Source organism: Pholcus phalangioides, unplaced genomic scaffold (assembly GCF_987345545.1).
Source record: "Pholcus phalangioides strain wild (caught in Gottingen) unplaced genomic scaffold, Ppha-v1.0 ptg000009l_1, whole genome shotgun sequence".
Taxonomy (NCBI): domain Eukaryota; kingdom Metazoa; phylum Arthropoda; class Arachnida; order Araneae; family Pholcidae; genus Pholcus; species Pholcus phalangioides.
Genome location: NW_028301602.1, coordinates 57,368,678 through 57,392,377, shown reverse-complemented (window position 1 = coordinate 57,392,377; position 23,700 = coordinate 57,368,678). Strand labels below are relative to the sequence as shown.

Below are 23,700 nucleotides of genomic sequence, written 5' to 3'. Positions count from 1 at the left end.
ACGGAAACCTGTCTAAAATGGAAAATAATTTGTCTCTTGACATACTGTTTTATACAGGTTTCACTGTATTTACTGAGTAATAATTGAGCATGTGCATTCCTTTTCAGTTCTGAAAGATTTATTCCATATTTCTACACTTCAATGTAGTCTTGTCTTTTAGGAGGGATATAGGCATTGTCCTCCCCACTTTCCTCCAAAATCTGATTTTCATGCTTTGTGTGTTATATTTAGAGGCTTTTTATAAGACAGCATAATTATTTATAATAAATAAGAAAAAAATAGTCTCCTAGTTTAGAAGGTCTTTTGAGAAAGTTTTTTTTTTTCTTTCCAGAACCATATGTTATAGAAGGAACTGTAGATGAGGAACCAGTGAAATTTTACCTCAATGTATGTGGAGGATTAGATAATGTAACTTGCAATGGCACTCAATGGAAGTCCATAGCAGCTTGTATGGAGGAAGTTAAAACCAATGCATCACATCGTATAGGAACAAAAATTGATTCTGAATTGAAGTACACAAATGTTTTTCTGAATTGGCTTTCCATATATATTCTTTTTCATTGACACTTTTCATCACTTTTAATAGATGTACAGGGTTCAGGTCTCCTGAACATGCATATTTTTTTCATATAAAGTATCTTAGTTATTTAAAGTTATATACCAGAAGCCAAAATTTCTCATTCTTACCACATTTTCTAACCTTTGGCTACATTCTCATGCTGTATCTTTAGCAGATTCATGAATAAGGATTGCACCACACATCTAAACTGAAGAGCCAAAAAAACTGGTACAGGCATGCGTATGCAAATAAAGAGATATGGAACCAATCAGAGTACGACACTGCAGTCGGCAACGCCTATATAACACAACAAGTGTCTGGCATAGTTGTTAGATCGGTTACTGCTACTACAATGGCAGGTTATCGAGATTTAAGTGAGTTTGAACGTGGTGTTATAGTCGGTGCACGAGAGATGGGACATAGCATCTGTCCAGGGAATCCGGTAAAAAATTAAATCTACGACATCGCTGCGGCCGGAAGAAGATCATGAAAGAACAGGACCAACGACGACTGACGAGAATCATGAAACGTGACATACGTGCAACCCTTCTGCAAATTGCTGCAGATTTCAATGCTGGGTCATCAACGTGCGAACCATTCAACGAAACATCATCGATATGGGCTTTCGGAGCCGAAGGCCCACTCGTGTACCCTTGATGACTGCACGACACAAAGCTTTATGCCTCACTTGGGCCCGACAACACCGACATTGGACTGTTGAGGACTGGAAACATGTTGCCTGGTCTGACGAGTCTCGGTTCCGATTGCTTGGAGCTGATGGACGTGTACGGGTATGGAGACAACCTCATGAATCCATGGACCCTATATGTCAACAGGGGACTGTTCAAGCTGGCGGAGGCTCTGTGACGGTATGGGGCGTGTGCAGTTGGCGTGATATGGGACCCCTGATACGTGTAGATACGACTCTGACAGATGACAGATACGTAAGCATCCTGTCTGATCACCTGCACCCATTCATTTCCATTGTGCATTCCGACGGACTTGGACAATTTCAGCAGGACAATGCGACACCCCACACGTCCAGAATTGCTACAAAGTGGCTCCAGGAACACTCTTCTGACTTCAGACACTTTCGCTGGCCACCAAAATCCCCAGACTTGAGCATTATTGAACATATCTGGGATGCTTTGCAACGTGCTGTTCAAAAGAGATCTCCACCCCTCCCCCTCTTACTCCTACGGATTCATGGACAGCCCTGCAGGATTCACTGTGTCAATTACCTCTAGCACTACTTCAGACATTAGTCGAGTCCATGCCATGTCGTTTTGCGGCACTTCTGTGTGCTCGCGGGGGGCCCTACACGATATTAGGCAGGTGTACCAGTTTTTTTGGCTCTTAAGTGTAAAAATAGTGGTGTATTATCTCATAGGGTTTTTTTTTTTCTGTTTTTTTCTTTCACAAAGAAGCAACAACAGTAGTAATACCATCATGCTAGGGATTGATTTTTTTCCATTCCTGGTTTGTAAAACCGGGTTTTTACCAACCCTGATGTATGACCATTAATGTTTATTGTGAATAAATTAATGACATAAGTCAGTGTGTTAAATAATTTTTTTTTTTTTTAAATTATAACATACAAACATATACAGAAACACATTCAACATACACTTTTGACCTCAAGGGACATACCTGTCCTTCCAGTAGGTCTACAAGGGGTTTCTCCGTGGATTATTTTTCTTAGCAACAGCCTATTATGGTTTAGGTCGGTTTATAATTGTTCAATATACATTTTTTTTTTTGTTTTTTTTGTATTTATGTTATAAAGAAATTTTACATACAGATGGATTGTATCATGTGATTGTATTATTGTTGTAATATAGATTCTAGACTGGTATTCATAGAAAACGTGAATATATTGTTATTAGATCTTATGTAATTATTTGTATGATTGATTGTATGGTATAGATTCATTATTTTTGGATTTTATCCATTGAACTGCAGGCTTACACTGAAAAATTCACATGTGCGTATAAAAATACATATGAGGAATGCTCTGGCTCATATGCTTATGCAGTACTTATTCTCAAGTTCTCATTTTTGTATGCAAAATTTACAAGAGTCCATACCGATTGGCATAAACAGTGTCATTTTTTTTTAAATCCCAGATTTGCTGATGGACAAGTTTTTCTTTCTTATGGAAATGGCAGACTTTGTGGAGCTGGTGAACTTCATGAAAAAACTGTGATAAACTTTGTGTGTAACAAAAACAGTTGAGTAAATTCAAGATATTTTTATATTCTGGATTAGAATAACTACAGTAACATGTTGAAAAGAATGTTTTGACAAATTTTGAGAGAAGCAACTCGCTGCAGTGTTGAACATTGTCAGAATGTGCATGCACGTGATTGACATGATTTTCTGGTGACTGTTGGTTGCGCCAACATATTTCTTGGCCACGTTTAATAATAGATATACTTAATTTTACCAGAAACTAACATCCTCTATTGGTACAGTCGTTAGAGCATGGGACACATAATGAAGATTGTGGGTTCAATTCCCTCTCATATCTAGTAGTCAATTTTTTTCCCCTCCCTACCATCATTGTTTCTTGATGATTTTAAATTTATATTTCATTTTAATGAAATTTAATTTTTTTAAACCGTTGCCCATAAAAATGGGATTCATTATATTATATTTACCACCAATCGTCAGATGCATGGGACTAGGGGATTGTTCCCAAACAGCGATGGGTAGGGGCCATCCCCACACTAAAAAATGTTTTAATTTTTTTCTGATTTAATCCAAATGCAGTTCAGCTGCATCAAGTTGATGATAATAACAGCTCGCAGAGCTGGGCCTTGCTATCATTTATTGATTTATAGGGTGCCCACCCATTCCTTTGATATTGGTTCATAATGAAAATAGTTAAATGCCAAAAATGGCAATTTTTTGAGCGTTCATTCATAAACTGTGTTTATTTGAGCAAAACTGCCAATCAACTCTTGTGTTCAGCGATAAGTTGCGAATCATAGTTGCCTATCAAAACATATATTCAATGTTCAACACTGCAGCGAGACTTAAGTTTTTGAGAGGAGGAATATAAGTTACAGCTTATATGCCTTAATTTTTTCATAGTTCCCAAAATTGTAATAAAAGTAATACAATTCCAAATATTTGAGATAAATTAAAAACAATTAAATTTTCTTTTTTAAAATTTCTATGAAAAAAACAAACAATACCAGTGAATCATAAATTTTTAGTACATTGAAACCTGTTTAAGTTGGACAGCGTATGAGACAGATGTCTTAAATGGAATTAAACATTAGTCCCTTCTATGATTAATGCTTTGATGTGTGCCTTCATAAAACAGAATCCTCTCCAAAACGGAAATGATTTTTAGATTCAGACAGGTTTCACTGTAGCTTAAGTGATTTTGTAATAAAATAATTTATTGCTGGCCTAAAAACTCAGTACTTGCAGGGCCCACGGGCCAAGTGATTTTTCTGAAGCCCTGCCTGGCAAATTTTTGAAAAATTAACTCAATTTACTGAGGCCCCTCTTCTCTTGAGGTCCCGGGTAGACCCATACGTTAAGATGGCACTGTGTACTCGAGAAAAGTATTTTTCAATCACAACTTATACAAATACAATGGCCACAACAAGCAAATTGCCCAACAAAGTAGCTGAAAAATTATGCCCATAAAAAATATGAATGTCAAATATAACTAAAATACAGCAGCAATATAAAAGCATATATAACCAAAAACTCTAATTATAATATTGTTACGTCGCGCTGCCGGGTCACTCGTCGAACCTCTTCTCACCAGACCCGTCCCGTCGCGCGGATCTCTCCAGGGTTCTTTGCCGAGGACTTGAACATGGGTAGACAATCACACAAACGAGGATTCGAGAACAAATACTCGCTTTTATTTACATGAGCTGCTAAACTAGAGCAACCTTCCGAACGTCTTCTCCCTTCGCGTTCTACTTTCCGAGTCCATTTTGAATCTCGTTCTTCTATTATCACAATCGCATGCCACGCGAACCTTGCATGCGTTAACCAAGCCTTTTCAAATTCTACCCTTCGTAACATTGCCCCCCCTCCTCGAAAGTTGCACGTCCCGGGCAATGCAGTCCTCAAATCGGTGAGTCCTCCTTAGTCCTTATGGTAATAAGTAAGTCTGATGACATAGACAACCTTGAACTTCAGTGTCCTTTGAATCCACATCATGATGATGTCTAGTCTCTTCCTAAGACGACGGCGTCCTTCCCATGAGGTCTGAAGTTTCGGACACCGTTTCTTCCTGACACGGTGACGTCCTTTCCATGAAGTGTGGAGTTTCTGACATCCTCCTTTCCGACGTCTCAGACATCCTCCTTTCCATCGTTTTGGACACCCTCCTTTCCGGAGCTTCGGGCACCACTCTTCCTGTCGTGTCAGACGCCTTTCTATCCGTCGTTTCGGACGTCCTTCTTTCCTGCATTTCGGATTCCAAAGCCAGACAAGGTCTCTCTCCTTGAAGTCGTGAGATGGGGCCTTCGCATCGTAGCAAACTCTCATCTTCTCGGGGCCGATGTCGATCCTGTCTCTGGCGATTCGATGCACATCCTCATGGTGCTCCCGGAATTTTTCGACGTATTCTTCCATACGAAGAGGAGCGTCTTGCGGTCGCCCAAACAGCAGGCCACTTGACATCCGAAGATCCCATCCTATGATCATCTGTGACGGTGAGAATCCACTGCCCTCGTTGACGGCACTCCTATAGGTCAGCAAAAGCAGCAGTAACTTTGAGTCCCAATCTTGTTTGTATTTCGACATGAACAACGAGAGGTGATTCAGAAGGGTCCTGTTGAATCTCTCCACCATCCCATCGGATTCCGGATGAAGCGGAGTAGAACGCGTCTTTTCCATTCCCAGAAGTTTGCACATCTCAAGGAACACCGCTGACGTAAAGTTTCGTCCCTGATCAGAATAGATCATCATGGGTACTCCGAATCGAGACACCCAATTCCGCACCAACACTTGTGCTAGAGTCTCGGCCTTCTCATCGGGAACAGGAAATGCTTCCGTCCAATTGGTGAAACAGTCCATCACCACAAGTATAGACTTGTTACCATCGTGGGTTTCAGGTGACGGTCCTAAGATGTCTAAGGCAACTCTCTTGAATGGCACACCAACATTGTAGCGTTGAAGTCGGCCACAAGTCCACTTCGGATGTCTTTTTCGGGCAGCACATGTGTCACAGTTCTCACACCACTTCTCCACATTGGTCCTGAACTTGTCCCAATAGTATCGCACACGAATCCTCCGTACCATTCTGGTGATGTCGAAATGTCCATCAGTCGCGCTTCCGTGCGACCCTTTCAAAACTTCTATCACACGGCCTTCGGTTATGATGAGTTGCCGTCTGAAAGTCTTTCCAGCCTCTGACTCCCAACGGCGGTAGAGCATGCTGTTCCCCATCTCCAAGGAGTCCCAGAGGGCCCAATATATTTTTGTGGTCGGACTGGAAGAAACGACGTCTTGCCACCCTGGTCTGTTCCTGGTGGATTCCCTCCAGTGTATGACCACTTGTACGTCCGGATCTTCCAGTTGTGCCTTTCGAGTGTGCTCGTCACTCCAAGGATCGTCACTTAAGTCCTGAGACTGTAGCTGCCTCGCAATAGGTTCTGCAGACCTGTATTTCCTTTCTACCTTGAGACAATGACGGCAGTTCCGTGGGCATGGTTTCCTCGATATGGCAACGGCATCTCTCCGCGATGCTCCCTCACGATGCTGGATTCTTCTCTTACGGCTACCCGGCCTTCTCAAGAGAACGACTCCGATTCCACCATCGTCCATGCTCCCATCGGGGATTCCTGCTTCTGGAACAGCCATCACTTTCCGCTGAAGGACTTCGTCGTGACAACCTCCAAGTAGGACGACGTTTTGTTCTTTCATTTTAGACAACTGGTCACTCCGAATATCCAAAGACAGTCCATGCTTCTTCAGGAAGTCCAGTCCGAGGATGCCCGTGTCCTGGATGTCGGCTGCGAAGACGATAGGTGACCGACACCAACCTCGCTGAGACTTCCAACTTTCCACGCACAGTCACCTTCTCTCCCTTGACTGTCTGTAGGGTCAACGACGGTGCCACGTACAGAATTCGCTGCTGGAATCTTCGATCCAGGTCTCTCCAAACGATTCTGACGTTGACTCCAGGGTCGATATCCATCTGGCATGGAAACTCAATTTCCTTGCACAGTCTACGCTCCCCACCATGCCGCTGTGAGCCATGATACACTCGACTTAATGCGCTTTCTTCACAAGCAGCGGCGATGGTTTGCCTCACACCATTGACAATATCCTCCTTGAGAGCAGCGATGGATGTGTTGACGGCGGCGATATTGGACTCCATGCTAACTTTCATCTGGACCATCATCTCCATCAGCTGCTTGAACTGTTCTCCCGTCTCGTTCTTCTCCATACTCTTGTCTTGACCATTCAAGTCCTTGCAGCGTCGCTCTTCTGACACCAGTTTTGTTACGTCGCGGCGCCGGGTCACTGGTCGAACCTCTTCTCACCAGACCCGTCCCGTCGCGTGGATCTCTCCAGGGTTCTTCGCCGAGGACTTGAACATGGGTAGACAATCACACGAACGAGGATTCGAGAACAAATACTCGCTTTTATTTACATGAGCTGCTAAAACTACTGCTAAACTAGAGCAGCCTTCCGAACGTCTTCTCCCTTCGCGTTCTACTTTCCGAGTCCATTTTGAATCTCGTTCTTCTATTATCACAATCACATGCCACACGAACCTTGCATGCGTTAACCAAGCCTTTTCAAATTCTACCCTTCGTAACAATATGTAATATACTGCCCATAAGAAAGGTTAGGGTTGTCGTATCTAAGTATGGATAACTTCTCAATTTATCCCACTGCATCTATCATAATTCTTTTTAAAACATCAATTGTGATGGAATTCACAACCTCTGGAGGTAAGCTATTCCATTTATTAACAACCCTATTAGTGGAAAACTCCCAGCGACACCACAACCTGAAAATTGCCCCTCACTAAACGATAGTAATGTCCACTTGTCAAAGCACGATTGACGGTTTATTAATAAATTGTAGTTCATCCTATCCATCTCATGTAACATATTCAGGAAACCTCTAATGTAAACATATTCAGGAAACCTCTAATGTAAACATATTCAGGAAACCTCTAATGTAAACATATTCAGGAAATCAAGTCTTTCTTCATAGCTCAAGCCTCGTGTGTGTCAACAAGAGTACGCGTAGCTCTTCTCTACACCCCTCTCAACCAAGTCTATGGTCCTGTAGGTGAGCTCTCCAAAACCTAATGGATATTCCAGTGCAAGACAAACTGAGCCTTAAAAAAGTGGAAGGATGACTTCAGGAGAAAGCAAAGAGACCTTTTTAAAAATTAAACATTCTGGGCATTCTTTTTGCTTTTTTGACCACTGCTGAGCAATGTTCAGAAAACTTAAGCCACTCGTCAATGAGAATTCTCAAATCGGTGATCCTAGTTGAATCCAGGATAGTAATACCATTGAATGTGAAAGTGAAACATGGGTTGTTTGTATCAAAATGAGGGACCATGCACTTATTGACACTAAAGTTCATGCTCCATTCATTAGCTCATGCTGCAATCCTATTCAAGTTTGTTTGGAGCATCTCCCTATCACTTGGATTCCCGACTACCCCCCCCCCCCCCATCAGCTTTACATTTGTTTACAATCCCATCAATACCCTGATCCAGTTCATTGATAAGTGAGAAAAAAGTATGGGCCCAAGGACTCCATGTTTGACACCTGTCCAATCAGAAAATTCCCAGTTCACTATAACCTGTTGTGGCCTATCTCTCAACCATGATTCTATACAATTCAAAAAGTTGCTTCCAATCCCAATCTCATGTAAATGCATCAAGAGTTTGCCATGTTGGACTCTATTGAATACCTTCTGGAAATCAAAATAAAGAACATCAACGTTTTTGCCATTTCTCAAAGTTTTAGTCACATGATCATTGAAGCAAAGGAGGTTAGTTACACATGACTTCCCCTTCCTGAGCCATTGCTGGTTTTACAACATGTTCTGATCTATCCACTTCACCGACTGCTTTTTGATAATAATTTCCAAAATTTTTGAGAGGGAGCTCGTCAAACTCACTGGACGATAATTAGACACGGTTTCTCTACTACCCTTTTTGAATATTGGAACCGCATTAGCAAGCTTCCAATCCCCTGGGACAATACCCTCAGCGATACTACTTCTGTAAATCTGTGCAACTGGCCTCAACAGTTGATTAGCACATTCCTTAAGGACAAATGTCATCTGCCTGCTGCTATATAGTGCTTTGCTTGCACACACATTAAGTTTTAATTCTCTCACATCTTTACTGTTGAAAAGATACACATGGCTGAAAAGATATAAAAGCTGGATTGTTATTACAAATATTTATACAGTCGATGCTTGATATAACAATCCCAGCATCCCCTCGAAAACGGGCGTTGTATTAATACGGTCATTATATCGAAATGAAAACGTATATGATAGTCATTATATGAAAACGTTTAGGACTTATTCTACTGGTCAGTGCAATGATTGCTATGGGGGATGGGAGTGTAACGAGCGCCGACTGTATTAATAATGGTTTACAAAAAAATTTCCAGCAAATATATAAAGTGAGTGGAAATAAAAAAAAAAATTCCATTATTTTCTTGATTTATTTTCAGATGAAACTGGACCTCTTCATTTGTCATCCAGTGGCTGTGTCCATCTTTTTGAATGGCACACCATTCATGCATGTGTCAAAGATTCTCATGAAGATATATCTTGCACTGTTACACAGAATGGGGAAACAATTGATCTCCAAAGATTGTTCAAACCACAAAAAGATGGTAAGAGAGCACCAGTTACCATTTAAAATAATAATTTCCTTTCATAGTTAATGACCATTAATTTCTCCTTTTTTATTCATGATTGAATTTGTGTTTCATTTATAACTGAAAATATAGCAGGAATAATATTGTACCACTCTCAGCTAAAATAATTTCCCTGTGAAAAACATGGAAGTAAGTGTTATTTAGAAGTGCCTATAATTTATTGGTCCTGTTTTAACCCACGGGTGCATAAATGCGATATAATGAATCACTAATAATACAGTTTTTGTGAAAGGACTTGAATATAGAATGAAAATCCAGCATAGCCTCAATACCCTCCATAACTTAACTAAAATTGTCTATACAGTCCTCCCTTGGGGTTATGTTTGGCAGGTGAGTGACCATAAATGCAAGAAACCCACGATTAACATAAACCATGAATTTTCACTTTTTTTTAGATTTCTCGTTTATATTATTTGCTTTGTGGTAGAAGTAGGAGGGGCCTACAGTGATTCTCTGTGATGTTTTCTGAAAGAATATTACAATATCTGTTAGCTGTTTCTTCTTCATTTCAGTTAATTTGTTAGTGTATGGTAATTTACTACATGACCTCACTCTTCAATGGGCAACGGCTAAAGTTAATAGGGTCTTGACCATATTTGGTTTGAAAGAAAGGAAAAGTATGGTAGCAACTCTTCCAATTTTTCTACATGTGAAAACATGCCATAGATGGGTTATGTCTTGGAAACAATGCATTGATGCTTTAAACCATAGTTTTTCAAACTTTTTCTTCCATCGCTGTAGTGACCTTATGTTCTTTGAATAGTGAGCACTCATGATGACAAGCATAAACAGAAATTTATTAATAAAAAAAAATAAAATAAGAACGTTAACATGAGACGACGATCCTACTCGATCGCTTTTCCACACCCTCTCTCTCTCTGTTTATTTTCGAATGTCTAGTTTTTTTTTTTGCAACCTCCGGTCTCCTGAGGCTTTTCTTCTTCTTATGCTCTCGAGCCTTATACCATATTGTTTCGTCAAGGTTGTCAACTGAGAGACGCGCTACAGAACACTACACCCCCCACGCAAGATTGGGTTTACCTATAAACACAAACTGAATTCTCTTGTTTGTTCTGTTCTTTGAAGAATTCCAACAGCGCGGCTCGAAGTATCTCAGCAACGGTCCAGCATCAACTCTCTAGCTGCCCTGGTCATTATCACCTCGATGATCTCCACGCCGTCTATCACAAAGATTCGGAAGTAATCCGTTTGGAGGAGTTTCTTGAGCATCTTGTCGGTCGCCGCATCTCTGCAATCTACGGTAGACTCGCAGAACTTCTCGGACGCCAACTTGTTGGACCGATTGGTATGAATCAGCACTTTCACGTCGATGTTCAGGAATGACCGCAACACGTCGGACATCAACGTGATTAAACCCTCGTGTTTCATGTCGAAGTCCTTTATCAACAGCAGGACGAGGATGTCCCCGGTGGCCTCGTGGAAACCAGGATTCGTTCCGCCCCGGAAAACGTGTGGTAGATGCTCGTACTGCATGAAAAACTGAATTTGTCCCATCTCATGGTGAATAGTGATGAAATCATCCTCGGTTCTGTGTGCGAACATTTTGATCCAGAAGTCCAATCCATTGGACAATTCGTGGACAAACGCGTGGCAAACCACCTTTTTGCCTTTGGATCTGTTGAATATAAACATCTTCCAGAAGACCTTCGTCATCGGCTTCAATCTCAACGAAGTGAAAAACTCTTCAGCCGTCTTCACTTTCAGCACCGTCATATTCTTCACTTTTAGTGCCACAGCGACATCCACCGATGGCTTCTCGGTAAATAGCTTCATGTGGTCCATAATGCTACTCCATTGATGGGCCCACGTGTCCTCTAAAATATGCGCCGGAACAGGGCCGCTTTCTTGAATCTTGTCGCTACCATAACAGTTCCTGGTCATGCACTGGACATAAGCGTGGAGTTGCTTGTGCGGCGGTTTCACCTGATTCCACAGCTTAGATATGGCGTCTTCGAGTATGTCACACTCGTAGTTATCCCGCCACATGGATATGGTGTCTTCAAAGTCATTAAGCTTCGTGGTTTCGTTGCTGAGCTTCTCGAATTCCCAGAAATATTTCCTGACGGGTTTATCAGTGACGTCTGTCCAAGATGTCCACAAGTATGCCATTTCGTCATAATCACGAGCTTCCGCTATGATCCTTCTTAGATCCAATTCCATTTGTAGGGTGCACTCAGATTTGCTTCGGCTCTTGGTTGTATTGAGATGGTGAGTTTCTCCAACCTTCTCGCGTTTGATTTCGCAGATTTTGGTGGTGTCGAAATGCTCAGTCAGGTCATCCACCAGCTCAGTCTGTCTTTTGTATTTGTCCTCGGGTAGAGATGACATCTTGTCCTCTTCAATATTCACACTCACGCCCTTCTCCCTTCGCTCTGTCGCAGGAGGCTTGTGATATTCCCTTTTAGTGGGGAAGGACAATCGCCCTTCTTCGGTGTCTGCGGCCTCACAAAGTAGTCCATGTACGTTTGGTGGAATAATGCATTGTTCTCGAATTTTATCTGTTACTGCAGCGAGAATTTCAACAGGTTTACAAAAATCTTTGTTATTTCCTATTTCCAGCGAAGCACTGATATTCACAAGGGATGCTTCAATTCTTTCGCCAAATGCACTCGCTAAGATGATTTTCCCTTTCTTAGTTATTGGTCCCTGTATACAGTCAGAATGAATCACTGGGATTTGACAACCAGAATCCACTAAGCTTCTGATTTTTCTATCATCTATGCAAATATCAGCATAACGTAAAGGGTTCAAATCCAGACTCGATTCACTAGAATTAAATAATTCCGATCGAATTTCTGCGATCAACACATTATCTTCCAATTTCTCTTTTGTGTTAGCCTTATATCTTCGGTCACAATCTCGAGCGAAATGGTTCAGTCCACAGATGTAACACTCCTTTGGGGTTTTCTGATAATCGTGTTTTCGGTCTTGTTCCAGTCCTTATTGCTATGATATTTCCGAGTTGGTGGTTGATATGCTGTTCTTGGCGATGTTCCTCGTCCCTCTCTATAACTGAAGTGTTGTTGCTGTAACAATGACTTTTCTTCTCCGTAAAAAGCTTTCTTATCCCCGCAGATGTCTGCCCTGACGTTCTCGTAGTCATCCAATTTACTAGCAAGGATGTCGGGTCGCTTGAATTGAGACCACTCATCTATAAAATGATCTCGAATCTCTGATGGTACTTTCCGTTTTATCTGATCCGTAATAATCAAATCAGACAGTTCTTCAATCGTGGTAATCTCCAGGCCTCGGATCCATTCAGTGAAGAAGTTTCTGAGTTCATAAGCAAAATCACACCACGTTGCTTCCGATCGTTTACTGTGCTTCGTGAACATCTGTCGAAACCTCTCGGGAGTAAGCTTATATCTCTTAAGCAAAATGGATTTGACTTGGTCATAGTCATCTGTTGTCTCTTCATTTTCTCTAGCAATGACTTGCGCCACATCATAAGGTAATAGTCCAATCAGATATGAAACCCAAAGTTCCCTTTTTATTTCGGCTCTTTTCGCTTGCCTTTCAAACAGCACCAGGTAGAGGCTAATCTCGTTGCTCTTCGGATTGAACTTTTGTAAAATGTTCTGTAGCTCTAGCCTTGGCCTTGCCATTGAGTTAATCGGGGATTCACCTGCCGCGCTGATGCGAATCCTTTCATTTTCTAGTTGCATTTTTCTGAGTTCGAACTCCATTCGTCTCTCCTCACTAGCTTCCATCTCTTTCCGTTTTCTCTCCTCACTTGCTTCCATCTCTTTCCGTTTTCTCTCCTCACTTGCTTCCATCTCTTTCCGTTTTCTCTCCTCACTTGCTTCCATCTCTTTCCGTTTTCTCTCCTCGCTTGCTTCCATCTCTGTCTGTTTTCTCTCCTCAATTACGGTGTTCAAAAACTGTTCGATGAACTCTTTGTCATAGCATTCTGCCTCCGTTATTGCGGATTTGAGTTGAAATACTTTCATCTGCATAACATTTTCAAGTCCCATTTCCGCAGCGACTTGCTGTAAGTCCTCTTTTTTGCCTTTGGCTAAGAAAGCCATGATTCTCTCAAAGAAAAGGAAACCAGCGAATTTTCTTATGAAAAAAAACACTCACCGCACTTTTCCTTCGTTCTTCCAACACTCTTCAAGTGCTCTTCGTATCGTCTCCTCACGACAAAAGTTCTCTTCGCGTCGCCTTCTCACGACGAAAGTTTTTCCGTTAAATATTGTCCGATTTATTGCTCACTATCCTGTCGACTGCGCCAATGTAGTGACCTTATGTTCTTTGAATAGTGAGCACTCATGATGACAAGCATAAACAGAAATTTATTAATAAAAAAAAATAAAATAAGAACGTTAACATGAGACGACGATCCTACTCGATCGCTTTTCCACACCCTCTCTCTCTCTGTTTATTTTCGAATGTCTAGTTTTTTTTTTTGCAACCTCCGGTCTCCTGAGGCTTTTCTTCTTCTTATGCTCTCGAGCCTTATACCATATTGTTTCGTCAAGGTTGTCAACTGAGAGACGCGCTACAGAACACTACAATCGCCTCCCTCAGAATTTTTTTTTTCTCTCATTGCCCCCCTCCACTGAAGTGAACTTATAGGATCCTATGTTAAACTAGTAGCTTTTATCGCACCCCCTGGACCATTTCATCGCCAACTGGGGGGGGGGGGGGGGTGATATTGCCCACTTTAGGAAACGCTGCTTCCAAACTTTTTCTTCCATTGCCTTCTCCCCCTTCAAAAATTTTTTATTCTCATCACCCCCAACTCATGGCAACCCATAGGATCCTATATTCAACGCAAAGCTTCTACTGCTTCCTTGGACCATTGCATTGCCCACTTTGCTTTGGGGAACACTTTTAAACTTACAAAGCCCTTGCTCTATGTTACTCATAAGGAACTTGTTGTCCACTTAATCTTGATCATCATGCCATATTGCTTTAGTTTCAAGAGCAGTCAGTTGGATTAGTCCTTCCCCTGCCAATTTCCAAATTTCTGAAATCGCTAATTCCTAAATTTCTTTTATGTCTACTTCATTGAATCCTTCTCTATCCATCCATCTGCTTCACTGACGTAACAACAGGGTTCGCATATCCTTACAAACTCCTTAAAAACTCCTAACTTTTCATTTCCCTCTGGAAGGGCCCTTATAACTCCTTACTTTTTGCAGCCACGCCTGAAAAAGTCCTTTTTTTTTCTCTGAAGGGATGGATGATCTTTCTTAGAATAGGCATTCCCCATGGTGATGAATAGCATTGCCTAGAAAAATAAGAGGAAGAAAAGAGAAAAAAAACGCTCTCTCCCTTTGTAATAGGAAATGTGAAAGCAGGGGATGGGATTGGAACATCCAATGGTTGTGCATACCTGCCAACTGTTACGATTTTGTCGTATTTAGTAAATTAATACGATTATACGCTTTTGCTTCTAAAAATGAGATTTTTTACCGAATCGCTAGTTTTGACGTGTATTCCTGCCTATGTCGCAAACTGGTCAGCATTGGAAATCGATGGTCCGTAGAACGACATCACTCCGCTGAACCAGTAGCCGAAAATTCCCCCATGCCCAGTGGGGAGAAAGTTTTTTCAAGTTTTTACTTATGCGGCGAAACGATGTCCCGAACCTCCTATATTACGCAGTATACTGAGTGCAGACCTCGCAGCTTTCCTATTTTTCCTACTTTCACCGCAATCGTCTTTTTTTTTACTGCAATTCTCTCCTACTATTCCTATTTTATCCCTCCTTCCCATTTGCTTACAGCCAATATCTCACTACGAAAATTCTGAGAAACTGCAAAATGTCACTGCTTTCCGCAGTTTTTTTTTACGTGTTTTATTCACACTACAACTCGCTACTGAAAAGGAAGAAAGGAAAAAAAACTTCAGTTCCACTGGAGTAAGGGACGCCTTAAAGTGCTAAAAACTGAAGTCCAGTGGGGAAAGCGAATCTGTTTCGCAGATTGGTTGTCGTAAATAAAAAGGCAAAAAAAAGAGGAACAGGCTCTATCCACACACAAGAGACTCTATGAGAGACAATGGGTTTCTCTCTCCTGGGATCCCGTAACGAGCGTTCATCCCTGAAGCCAGGTTTTCCTAGGAGTAGGCTTTTTGCGCCGCGTGAACCTATCTGGATCATTTCGTGTCGGCAGAAATGAGTTACATAATGACGTTACGTATTTGCGTTTTCCAAGCGTGGCGCATCGGCTCAGGACGGCTATATAGTATATGACCCTGGCGTCATCTACTCTATCGGCTGCATGCTCCGGTTTAAAGGGAAGAGACACAACACGAAAATGAAGGGAAGATCGCTGAAACGCGCGGCACATGACGCTTAACTCCTCCAGAAGCAGTCTGCCAATCACTCCCGACGTAAAGCGCTGTCGTGAGCCGTATTGTGCTCTGTGGGAAAACAGTCGTACTGCTTTTCATATTGATGAATAGACAGCATGTCACGCTGGGTGATTCACGTTGCGTGCGGCATAGAAAACCTGCTAGTAAAACCCGGCTTTTAAAAGTGACAGCCCGAGCCACGTCTGGTTATGGGGGGGGGGGACGAGCCGATCAGCCGCTATAACTGAACCCACTTTTTTTAACCTTCAGAAAATAACTTTAGGGTATCTTTATGTTAGGGGTCATTCAAGTATTACGTCAGCATGGATGGGGGATTTTCGATTTGCTGACTTGATGACGTGAAGGAGGGGGGGGGGAAATTCTTACCTCATCGACCACCCTTTACAAAAAATATGAAATATTCTTAATGGCGTCTCACTCGGTGCGCGAAAAACGAGTAAAACTTTTCACTAGTTGTTAGGCACCTGAACTAACATTCTCCCTATCGAGTCCCCTACAGAGCCACTCTAGTGATCTTCAAATACTTAGCGGATCCAAATGCTCTGGAGCTGTGCCGCGCATCATATAAGTAATCCGTGACTATGCCGCAGATCACTTAAGTAATCTGGGAATGTGCCGCGGATAACTTGAGTGATGTAGAACCGCACTGGTGGCAGGACCAATGCTCTAAAACTTTGTCACACGTCACTCAAGGGATCCCTTAATGTGCCACAGATCGCTTAAATGGTCTGGAATTGTGCCACGAGTCACTTAAGTGATCTGTAAATGTGTCACTTGGTTCATTGTTACAAAAATAGATTTAGGGGCAGGCTACATCATAATGCCAGGGCCACATTCGATCATCTAGGGGGGGGGGGCAATTCAGATTCAGATTCCACCAATAAGCGTTAGGAGGAAGGGGACAGAGCGCTGACAGGGGGAGGGTGAGAGTTTTGCTGACTTTTTCTGACAAGATGGGTGAGTCAAAAATTGCTGAAAATTTGCTGACCTAATACTTGAACAGCCCCTTATTTTAAAGCATACATGTGCTCAACACATGGCTTAAATGTGGCCTGCCTCAAGTGGCTCCTGGCAAATTCTTACTTCAATTGAGCGGCCCGCAGCACATTCCCAGATTGTTTGAGTGAGTGATTTCCGGGGGGAGGGGGGGGGGCTTTCTTTCAAACCAAGCACAACTCAGGTCTATTACCATCTATGGGCAATTTACTATCTAGGAAGTTGTGCTAAAAGTGTGTGTGTGCCTAGGGTTGCTGCAAATATAAATAATTTTGTAAGAAAAATCTTTGTCGGCTGTGGTTTTTATTTTGAATAATTGGAGGGGGAATGAATATCACTTAGAATTTTTATAATTTATGTGATGCTGTTATGAGTTATATTTTTGACTAATACTTGAAGGTTTTAGAACACTTTGGTGACAACAGAAAGCATGTATGTGGATTGATTATTTTATGAATTCTTATCATGCTGGGTAACAAATCAAAACTTGTAATTTTTGAACCTCTTCTACATCTATATTTTTGAGAAGAGGGAAAGTTTGTTTGCAAATTAAAAATAAATTTGCATATGTGCCTTCCCCTTTTTTTGCTGTAAAACTTGTAAGTTATGAAGTTTGCCATGACTCCTTAAAAACAGCTTGAAACTCCTTAAAAACTCCTTACTTTTCATTTTGAAAATTTTGTATAAACCCTGAACAATATCTTCCATAAAGTTTTCAGCTGGCTCTGTAGAAATTTATCACACATTGTGGCCAAAAAGTTCTTCCAATATGAGATGTTCCCGTCTTTATAGCTTCCACAATTCTAGCAATGGCGTTAATGGCATAAGTGAAATCCATCCACGATTTTAAGACATTTCCTTTATCTGCATATTTTTCAAATGCTGCACAATCATTATTGAGTAATGTGCAGCAAGTCATAAAATGTGGGGAAAAAAAATATCAGATGCTATGTTCACATCCAAGAAGCAACTGAATGCTAGATGTGGAGTAAGAAGGCATATAGAGGACTCAAGCACTAGGAAAAATGTCAAGAGGAGTTTTTTTAAATGTTTATTTAACATGTGGGTGCAATTTATATTTTGTTTCGATAAAAGAATTGGCACTGCGTGCAACAGTGTTTTCCAGAAAACAGGGAAGGAGGCCACAAATAAGAAATCTGCGAATTCAGAGGGCGACTGTATAACTATGTCAATCTCCAGCCATGGTACACTTTACATAGTGTTAATATATTCCATCTGTTATTGCTCATGATCACGTGAGTTTTAATTAAGTTTTTAGAATGCTGCTGCCTTGGTGATTTGCTCTTTCGCTTCTGTGAAGAGGTCACAACATAAGATATCTGTACAATTCGGATCTAATTAAAGTTCTTTTGTTTTCATTTAAACCTGGAATTCTTCCTCGGTTCACTGTCACGAACACCATCTATGATGGTAAATCCTGTATAAGAATACTTTTCTCTGGTCCCTTGAGCATCATTATACAAGAGCAAGAGTTTGACTGTATATTATTATTTTCTTTCTTTCTAATTTTAAGGACTTCCATGGGAAGTGTTTGATGCTAGAGCTGGTGATAACCATAATCAGGCTGCTGAAATTTATATGAATGTCTGTGGTGATTTATCAGTTTTTAAAAATACTAGTTATTGTGGATCAGGAACTGCTATTTGTTTGAAAGGTGAGATTTTTTTTTTCTTCCATTTTCAGATTTATATGTAAGTGCTCTTTGTTTTCTTTTTCCTTTTCATGAAACATTTGTTTTGAGTTAGGGCTCCTAATACAGGTTCATCAAATATTTCTTTTTGGACCATTGAAACAATTTTTATGCTGGGTAGTCTACAGTTTTGTAAATAAAGAGCGCTTGTGATGTCGAGAGTTTCAGGTGCTAGTTTGTCAAAAAACTTTCATTATGGACCAACATACCTAAATTGTGTTATCAAATGCCTTACGCAACTTAACTATATGACAATATTTCGTGGTACTCAATTGCTACTAACTACCACACAAGAGTGAAAAAAGAAGAAAAAAACATGAACGGCTCATCAACACATTCAGGAATCAGGCCAACTGGCAATTATAGTTACATTGCTTTCATTGATTGGATGTAACACGACTCAACAATCCTGAATACTTCGAGAACCACCAAATTGTAACTCTTGTTGACTGCAAAGTGAGTTAGCAAACTTTTTCTCAACAAAATTTTGTCCTGATGAATTAGTTATTTCGAAAAACCCTTTCGCTTGGTTAAGAAAGGCATGGACTGATCATGAGAAAACATGCTTGTGAGAGAGAAAGATTACAAAAAGTATTTGAAAATATATCAGTCTTGTTCGTGCCTATGCAAATCCTTATTATGATTATCCTTCGTCATCAGGATTAATATGTTGGATGCATTTTACTTTATTTCAGATGGTCATTTAAAAATAAAAAATTAAACATTTATAAACCATTTTTTTTGTAAAGGTCTCTCACTTTCCCTATCTCAAACAAAGCTTGTGTGCAGTTTAACATGTTTTCGAAATTTGCCAAATATTTTTGGTAGATGGAGATAGACAACTTTTGTTTATATACAATGCAGTATTATGAACTTTATCATTCAATTATTCATTCACTGTAATACAGATGATTCTGGGAATTACACAAGCCTTGGTCAATATGAATCGTCTCCAGTTTATGATTCTGAAAGCAAAGAAATTATTTTAACGTACACAAGCGGTGGTATTTGTGGCTCCAATAAAAAATGGCAGTCTCGAATTCATTTCAAGTGTAAACCAGGTAGGCATTTTTCACATTCAGTCAATTGTTCCTATTTTTTAACAACAATCTCCTTTTTTCTTCTGGATTTGTGAATCTCCTATCTGTAAGTTTATATTAAGCATAACAGGTGTTTTTTTGCCCAGATATATTTTTAATTTTTTTTTTCAAAACTGTATTGTTATGAAAAATTAGTTTTATATCATTTACACAAAAATATTGGATGATGCAGCTGAGATTAGATGATATCTGATCACAATTTCTGATCAGTTTTTTTCAATTCACTTTATTTTTTTAATTTCTTACATGAATTCAAGATGGGGAAAAAAAATCAGCTAAGGGTCAAGAGACCCATACTGGTTGATATATTTCAAGTTTATAATGAACTAGCTGATACCCGGCGACGTTACCCGCCCCGTAAAAAGTGTATAAATGTATAGCTTATGAATTATTTCTTAATCAAAAAAATTTTCTGCATCAAGTAAGAAAAAATTACTTTTATTTTTAAATATTATAATTTAAAACTTCAGGCGCAATCGCTTGTGGATAATACACGATATGTTTTGTTTTTCCATCTGGTGTGTAGATGTAAAAATTTTTAGGACTACCAACACGCAAACAGGCGACGTAAAGCTGTCCGTGTGAAAAACAGGGCTCAAGTAGGTTGATACCTGCCACTGCTAATGACTGGCCTTGCGCTTTGTTGATTGTCATGGCAAAAACTAAACGAATCGGGAACTGTAATAGCTTTAAAGTGAATGGCATTTCTTCAGTGATAATTGGGATACGTTGAATGAAGACATCTTCCCCTCTGGCACATCCAAGTAGAATCGTTGCTTCAATTATGTAATTGTGCAATTTCTTCACACAGAGTCTAATGCCATTGCAGAGTGTCGGTGTCTCCAAATTTCTTAAAAGCATTATAGGCGCTCCGACGTTGAGGGTCAAGTTGTGTGGCCGTACACCCGGAATATCCAAAGAGTTCAGAAATTCTTCAGGATACAGAACTGTCTGCGCTGAGTCTGTGACAGTGACAACCGATTTGTAAGATGTGGAGTCTCCCGGAATAATTTTTAGGATTTTTTCGATGATCTTGTTCACACTGTCATTTTTTGATGCCGGAACGCCACTCACAAAGCCAGTCATGGTTTCAGTCATTTTATTGAATGTTTGGGAAGACTTTGTAAAAATGATAGCAGTGCTGAGTCATTTTGCAGTTGAACTCGCATGTTGGTGGATGATAATAATTTTTTAACTTCGTGCCAGAGTGTTGACGATTTGAGGCAAGCATTGAGTTCATCAGCTGGCGTTGAACATTTTTATTCCCAGTTTTGTTGTCGTAGTTGTTGTTCTCTGTTGTTAGTGACGTCATATGTCCAGCTTGTGCAGTGAATATTATTCAAATGCCTTTAAAGCATTTTTTAAATTGAAACTATAACTTTACGATGGGCGGTTGATGAGATAAAGGCCGCATTAGCACTTACAGGACACCCTGTATATAGGCTAGCAGAAATCCCCGGCGCTTCCCAGGTTTTCTTCAATTACTGGGAGGATTGGAAAAGTGACAAACCATTATAAAGGAATAAACCATTGTAAAGGCATATATACACGTCTGAAACGCATTGTTGGAAACCATGGTAACCAAAGTAACCGTTCCAAAAGTAATTGTTGAGGCCCCAAAACCATTGTTGCCCAACAGTTTTTCGCCCATTTCGGGCATTTGTCCAGCTCTGACGAACTTTTAAAGTAGCCTACGGTTCAATCCTGGTCCTGTTTGGTATATATGCAAAATGTGGTGACGATCGATCTAAAACTGTAGATTTGTATAAAGAACATACATACAGACTTTCACATTTAAATATAAGATAATAATGAACACAGTTACTTATTAGTGAAAAAAATAACAAAATGGGAAAAAAGAAATACAAAAAAAACAAAAAAAAAAAACAAACCACACCACCACATAATTTTTGCAAAAGAAAAAAATTAAAAATTAAATTTTCTATGTATTGGTTAATATGAGGAAAAAAATCAAATGTCAAAACAAAACTGCAGCATGATTTGTAGTATTTTTTGCAGCAGCAAGGAGGGCAACTATATGAAATATATATTGCATGATTTTCAGATGAGTACGAATAATAAAAATCAATATAATGTTGCAATGCGTAAGATCAAATAGATTCATAATTTAACTGATTAAGGACCATATAACAAATCAAAAGAAGCTCTTGATGTCACTGATTGAAAAATTATATTGCTTCATGGGACGTTTGAAAGGTAATAAATTAGTATGTTGTAAAGTTATCAGGTAGTAAAGAGTTGCAAAATTTTGAGATGAGGTAGGTAAAATCATAGGTGCCAATGCTTCCTATTTACTTGGGAGTCTTCCAATTTTTTAGTCTAATCAAAATCTTCTGGTCAAGAACCAGATTCTTTCAAATTTTCGTATCTGTATGAGAAAACTCCCTTAAAAATCCTTGAATTGTGCTTCATAAAAATTAAAAATCCCCAAAGAAAATGCCAGAGTCCAGAAAAATATTGCCAACTAGGATACCAAAACTGATCAAAGTTTCCATTTATTACTATTGCACATTGCAATGGATCAGAATGAATTCCAAGAAAAAAAATTTAACATGACATATATTCTTAGTCATAATAATCTGCTTGATTTCAGTGAAAAATAAAAAGTAAATTCCATTAAAATATGTGAAGAAAAGGGCCAATTTTAATAGAAAAAAGAAAGTTGGAAGGGCCAAAATATTACAGGAAAATAAGGGAAATATCCCAGAAAAACAGGCCGTATAGCCACCATGAAAAATACCAAGTTTTCTCTGTTATTTATGTTTCATATTTTCTTTGGTAGCAAAATCTTTTGTCACATGACAAAGTACAGATTTTTCAACTCTGGAAATTTGCACCTATATAAAATGCTTCTTCAGATGAGTTTTGTGAATAAGTGGTAGCGAGTATATATTGTTCAATCTATTTGAGAAACAGGAGCTGTTTAAAAGCAAAACAAATGGTCATTTACAAACAATTATAGATTTGTAAAAGTAAAGCTGACGCAGGGGAAGGATTCCAAGATTGTGAAAAAATTGCTTTGAAAGTAAAAAGAGTAAAAAGTTATTTGTAATGAGTCTTATTGCTCTTTTTTGGAGTTTCACTATTGGTGTAAGATTTAAAACAAAATTGCCACATCAGATAGGTTTCAGTTATGTTAGTTTAATTTCGCTAGAGGACCACTAACAAGAATATTTTATGATTGAGCTAACAATCTGTGTTAAAAATTTTATGTGAAACCTATAATCATATGGTCATACTTATTTACTCACATACTTTTATATCTGGAGAGTTTTGTTATCTATGTTCATTTCAGGCCATCTCGCAGGTTCACCTAGCCTTGTCAATGTAAACAAAGAGGAGTGTGTGTATGAAATTGAATGGTACACTGCCACAGCATGTCCTTTTGGAAAATTATCTGGTTCAAACTGCATTATTTATAACTCTACTTTAGGTAAGTTTTATTGTTTGAAAGATTATATTTAAAAATTAATAATTATTGTCATTGTTGAAAAGTCAAATTTGTTCATCATTGTTTGAAAATAAAAATATTCTTCATGATCAAAGATACTTGAACAAATTTGCCTAATCACTCAGAGCCTTGAAATTTTTCTTCTCTTTGGTGGGAGATTTAAAACATACGTCTTTTCAATTTCTTTGTTTTCCTTTCTTATGATTGTAGTCCTCTGGCTACTACTGCTATAAATGCATATGCTCCTCAAAAAAATTCTTATGGTCCACTGGCTGCATGTTTCAGCATTCAATTGAAGCCAGTCCTGCTTGGATAGCTTCTTGTTAAAGTATATTAGGTCATTAATTTATTTAAATGCATTTTATTTTTCCCGAGGTCAAATAAGGGAAGCTATGATTATATAAATATAAGAAAGGAAAAGAGAAGTCATATTAAATTATTTTTTCATGTTCGGATTCCAGGCTGATTTTCCTAATGCTATATACATGTCTTAACGAAAAATAGTGGGCATTACACAGAGAGTAAGGAACATCTATGAGTAAATATTTAACATGGGAAGAATTTTCTGGTATGGAAAAAAGCGCTGTCCAGCTTTTGTTTTCTGTGCTAAC

At 39.5% G+C, this 23,700-nt stretch overlaps 1 protein-coding gene across 2 annotated transcripts in view; it reads left to right on the top strand.

The window, feature by feature from the left end:
* Positions 1-23,700, top strand: part of Lerp (lysosomal enzyme receptor protein) — a 119,742-nt gene that overhangs the window by 15,559 nt on the left and 80,483 nt on the right. For both annotated transcript variants that reach the window (XM_089236616.1, XM_089236617.1), the window contains exons 6-11: positions 332-512; positions 2,686-2,789; positions 9,256-9,420; positions 18,341-18,481; positions 19,426-19,578; positions 22,934-23,071. In XM_089236616.1, coding sequence (XP_089092742.1) covers positions 332-512; positions 2,686-2,789; positions 9,256-9,420; positions 18,341-18,481; positions 19,426-19,578; positions 22,934-23,071 — 882 coding nt within the window. The remainder of the gene's footprint in view (positions 1-331; positions 513-2,685; positions 2,790-9,255; positions 9,421-18,340; positions 18,482-19,425; positions 19,579-22,933; positions 23,072-23,700) is intronic.